The sequence below is a fragment of the Nanorana parkeri genome, unplaced genomic scaffold, assembly GCF_000935625.1.
Source record: "Nanorana parkeri isolate BGI_ZX_2015 unplaced genomic scaffold, ASM93562v1 scaffold1088, whole genome shotgun sequence".
NCBI classification, from domain to species: Eukaryota; Metazoa; Chordata; class Amphibia; order Anura; family Dicroglossidae; genus Nanorana; species Nanorana parkeri.
The window spans coordinates 6,573-11,179 of record NW_017307356.1 but is presented as its reverse complement, the minus strand read 5'-3'; the positions used below and the strand labels follow the sequence as shown (position 1 = coordinate 11,179).

Genomic DNA, 4,607 nt, shown 5'->3' with positions numbered 1-4,607 from the left:
CATAGCGACCCAGGCGGCCCTGGCCGGGCCCCCCTGTGCCCGGGCCCCATAGCGGCCGCCTGGGTTCGCTACGGCGATTGTTACACCACTTGGCATTAGCTGTCTCCAGTCAGCTCTAACTGGTTGTCCTCCTGGGACCTGAACTGCTCCCTCCCGTACTGCATTGCCTGTTTGGTTAACTTTGTTTTGGGTGCTTTGTATGAGGATCTGGATATCATTTGATCAGCAAGTCCTTTATTACAGAGTATTATGCTTCTATCACACCGTGTCTGCCTGGTGCTCCCCACAGAGTCACAGAGCTACTGTGACACCCAGTCCCGGAGCACACTGTGCCAACAGGCTCTGGAACACTACCTTTCCAGTGGGGTGGCCTTCTGCCACCTGAACCTCCGGGCCAAAGACTCCTCCAGCCCCGCCTATGTGGAGCCTGCCTGGGGCCGCCTGGGACCCTCTACTTCTACTGCCAGGCGAAGGCCACCTCCGTGTAAGAAATACATTACTCTCAGGGAACTGTAGACTGAACTGGTAAGTTCTCTTGGACCTTCTTATCTGTGCGAGATGTCCGATGTTTATGAGGTTCTGATTTCCGTGGATAACATTTTCCGCAGTCAGGGCAGGAAAACAGCTTTTCCGCCGCGTGGCATGTATGTTCAGCAAGAGTGGACTTTCGTGAAAAACCTTTTCCGCACACAGGACAGCAAAAAGGCTTCTCCCCTGTGTGAGATCTTTGGTGTATAACAAGGTCCGCTTTCCGTGTGTAACATTTTCCGCACTCATGGCAGGCATGTGGCTTCTCGCCCGTGTGCAGTCTCTGATGCCTGGAAAGTTTGGTCTTATCCGAAAAACTTTTCCCGCACTCAGGGCAACAAAATGGCCTCTCCCCTGTGTGAGATCTTTGATGTACAATAAGTTCTGATTTCTGTGTATAACTTTTTCCACACTCGGGGCAGGAAAATGGCTTCTCACCCGTGTGCAATCTTTTATGTACAGAAAGGGAAGACTTGTGTGAAAAATATTTCCCGCACTCGGTGCAGGAATACGGCTTCTCCCCCGTGTGAGATCTCTGATGCCTGACCAGATGTGATTTACAAGGAAAATGTTTCCCACACTGAGAACAGGGATGAACCTCCTCATGATTGTGAGATCTCAGATGCACAGAAAGGCTGAGTTTAAATCTAAAAATGTCCCCACACTCGGGGCAGGGAAATCTCTTTTCCTGAATGCCGGCACCATCCCCCACAGGACGAGGTTGCTCAGAGTCAGAGGGATTCCATGCTCTATGCACACTGTGAAGTCCACCATCCATAGCTGAGCTCATTGTCTCTTCTCCCGCACAATCTGCTGTGATGTCCTCATCTTCCATCTTACAACCTGGAGATAAAGTCAGAGGATCCTTTGAGGGTTTCTCCATGGCGTGTCCTGGAAACATAGAAACACATGATGGAGAGATATGAGAGGGTTAGATGACTTCACTCAACATTCCATCTGGATCAGGAGGTCTGAGGGAGCAGATGTTCTCTGTGGAGGTCCCAACCAGCCGGGACTCCTCCCCTCTATAGTCAAAGAGCCTTTGGTCCTCCTCCCAGATCACTACTACATTTATACAGCCTTGTCAGAAGAGGAGGAGCCAATGGGGACTGGGAGGAGCATGCTCTTCACCCAACCACAAGCCTAGGCACTGGGTCATGTGATCTCTGAGGAACAAGAGGACCAAAGTTCAGACTTGTAGACCCTTCACCACAGAACAAGTGACCACAGGCCTAGACTTCTGGTGATAAGCAGCACTGGAGGGAGCTTTAAGGAGTGTTTTATCCTGAAGGGATGGGTTTCGGTCTTTGTTACTCTTTAGTTTTCACCTCAGCAGGACTGATAATAAGAGTTTCTGTTAATATTTAGCTAGACGTCGACTCGAGGAAGAGGAACCAACCTGGAAATCTGTGTTCTCATAGCTGTACTAGTTTAACTAGGAGTGACATCTAACCTAATACTGCCCAGGATAGAAGTAAAGGAAGTTGAGCATTACCAACCTACTATTGGCTGATATCACTCAGATCCCGGCTTACTCTGGACCAATCAGTGTGCAGGAACAGAGCAGAGGTAAGAGAAGAATATATTATGGGTCACCTGTGTTGATCTCTGTAGGAGTGTCCTCCTCTATGAGTGTCCTCATCATTCCATCCTCCTCCGTATGTCGCTGATCATCCCTCACATACGTCTCTTCTACGTCACCCTCAACTTTCACCTTCATCAGATCTTCACCCTAAACCAACAGAATGGCAAAGTCAGATTTTGGCACTTACCGTTTCTTGGAATCTACTGAGGGACATAGGAGTTCAGAACCATTCGATATTATGGTCCCCGAGGTTTCCACTCTGAATATATAATAAATCGATCATTGTATCAAACACGCTTGTGTACAAATCATATCTACTAATGAGGGATGCACCCATTTTTCCCAGAACTCCCCTTATGCCCCAATTGTTAGGAAGTCGAGCGGCGAATCATGACCAGCTGCCCCGCTTCCGGATTGCCTGGGAAGCCAGTTTTCTATCGAAAGAACACCGGCTTCACTTGCCGAGGCTGCATGGCGCCGGGTCATGAGGTGCCACCCGGCTTCTTGATTGATCAGGAAGCCAGGCTGCCTAGCAACAAGTGAAGTCGCCTTCCTAGCCAATGAGGAAGCCGGGAGGCTGGTCATAACCCACCGTTCGGCTTCCTGATTGGAGGAAGGAAGCCGGCTCCATGCTCCCTCGGCACTGCCGGTCAGCGGGATATCTTCCGTCTGACCGGAACTTACGATATAGTAGGTAAGTATTGGAGCATTTGGGCGAGTACGGCACCGATACTAGTAATTATCACTACTAATAATAATTGGTAATTATCTACCTGATCATGGTGGGGGATGGTGAGATCTTCCTGTGTGGAATCCCGGGAATACAGAGGACGGGGACATCTCTCTGGTGGGTTCCTCTTACTAGGTGGCTCCACCATAATGTTCTTGTAGAGATCCTTGTGTCCTTCAGAAAGCTCCTTCATCACTCCATACTCCTCATCCTCCTCTTTATACTCTTCTTTCATATCATTATAGTCCCAGAGGTTTCCAATCTGAATATATAATAAAACATTCATTGTATCAAACACGCTTGTATATAGATCATTGGGACATGTTAGTTTCTCTAGAACACTTCATCCTACATCAGAGATCTATTCAGAAAGGAAAGAATCTACATTTACAGGGAAAACCCCCCAATGTTTTATCTCACCATTACTTTTCTTTCATACTCATGTGTTCAGGTTGATAAGTGAAATATTACCTCATCTGCTGCCAGTTCGAGTAATGTGTCTCCTCTCTACTTCCTCCCAACCTCTCACCTAGAACTTCCTGTCTGTACCCGACGACACTGTCCTTTACATCACTTCCTGTTTTTTGTTTTCCATAGAGACTTCCTGTCTCGGTATAGGTGAGGTCACCACCTTGTGGAGCTCAGAGGAACTGCATCCCCGAGAAACGTCTCGTAGTGTGAGCGCAGCCTTGTGTTGTGTGTATATGGACTGTACACTGAGTGGCCAGATTATTATGACCACCCCATCAGTACTTCGTTGGTCCACGAGATGACTACGTTGGGCCGCCTCGTGACTCCACGAGAGGACTTCGTTGGGCCGCCTCGTGACTCCACGAGAGGACTTCGTTGGGCCGCCTCGTGACTCCACGAGAGGACTTCGTTGGGCCGCCTCGTGACTCCACGAGAGGACTTCGTTGGGCCGCCTCGTGACTCCACGAGAGGACTTCGTTGGGCCGCCTCGTGACTCCACGAGAGGACTTCGTTGGGCCGCCTCGTGACTCCACGAGAGGACTTCGTTGGGCCGCCTCGTGACTCCACGAGAGGACTTCGTTGGGCCGCCTCGTGACTCCACGAGAGGACTTCGTTGGGCCGCCTCGTGACTCCACGAGAGGACTTCGTTGGGCCGCCTCGTGACTCCACGAGAGGACTTCGTTGGGCCGCCTCGTGACTCCACGAGAGGACTTCGTTGGGCCGCCTCGTGACTCCACGAGAGGACTTCGTTGGGCCGCCTCGTGACTCCACGAGAGGACTTCGTTGGGCCGCCTCGTGACTCCACGAGATGACTTCGTTGGGCAGCCTCGTGACTCCACGAGAGGACTTCGTTGGGCCGCCTCTTGACTCCACGAGAGGACTTCGTTGGGCGGCCTCGTGACTCCACGAGATGACTTCGTTGGGCCGCCTCGTGTTGAAAGACGATGCGAGGAATCTGACACGGCGCTCGTAGTGTGAACATGACCTCGTGATGTGTCCATGTTCTGTATATCCTTATAAATGGGGTCATTACTACTCCCATTGAGGGGGATAGAAGAGCATTACAGGAAGTATAGAAAACTATTTTTCGTAGTCCCGGAGCTCATCTTGTCAGCCGCCTAATAATGGGAAGTAGCTATCACTAAAAGAGAGACGGTGGGAGAAAAGCCATAAAGGCCAACTGGAGTACAAAAGATCATTTACTAGTATAGACATCAGTAGGGTTGCCACCGGTCCCGGAATTCACATGGACAGTTCCAGTGTTGAGTCCTGTATGTGCTGTTTTCCGGGTTT

General features: G+C 50.3%; 1 protein-coding gene across 1 annotated transcript in view; it reads right to left on the bottom strand.

The window, feature by feature from the left end:
* The window catches only part of LOC108796274 (zinc finger protein 3-like), a 15,377-nt gene extending 11,081 nt beyond the window's left edge, over nucleotides 1-4,296 (bottom strand). Inside the window, exons 1-4 of the mRNA XM_018567737.1 lie at nucleotides 4,162-4,296; nucleotides 2,887-3,105; nucleotides 2,125-2,260; nucleotides 692-1,419 (exon numbers count right to left, since the gene is read on the bottom strand). Coding sequence (XP_018423239.1) covers nucleotides 692-1,419; nucleotides 2,125-2,260; nucleotides 2,887-3,105; nucleotides 4,162-4,296 — 1,218 coding nt within the window. The remainder of the gene's footprint in view (nucleotides 1-691; nucleotides 1,420-2,124; nucleotides 2,261-2,886; nucleotides 3,106-4,161) is intronic.
* Nucleotides 4,297-4,607: the final 311 nt, after the last annotated feature.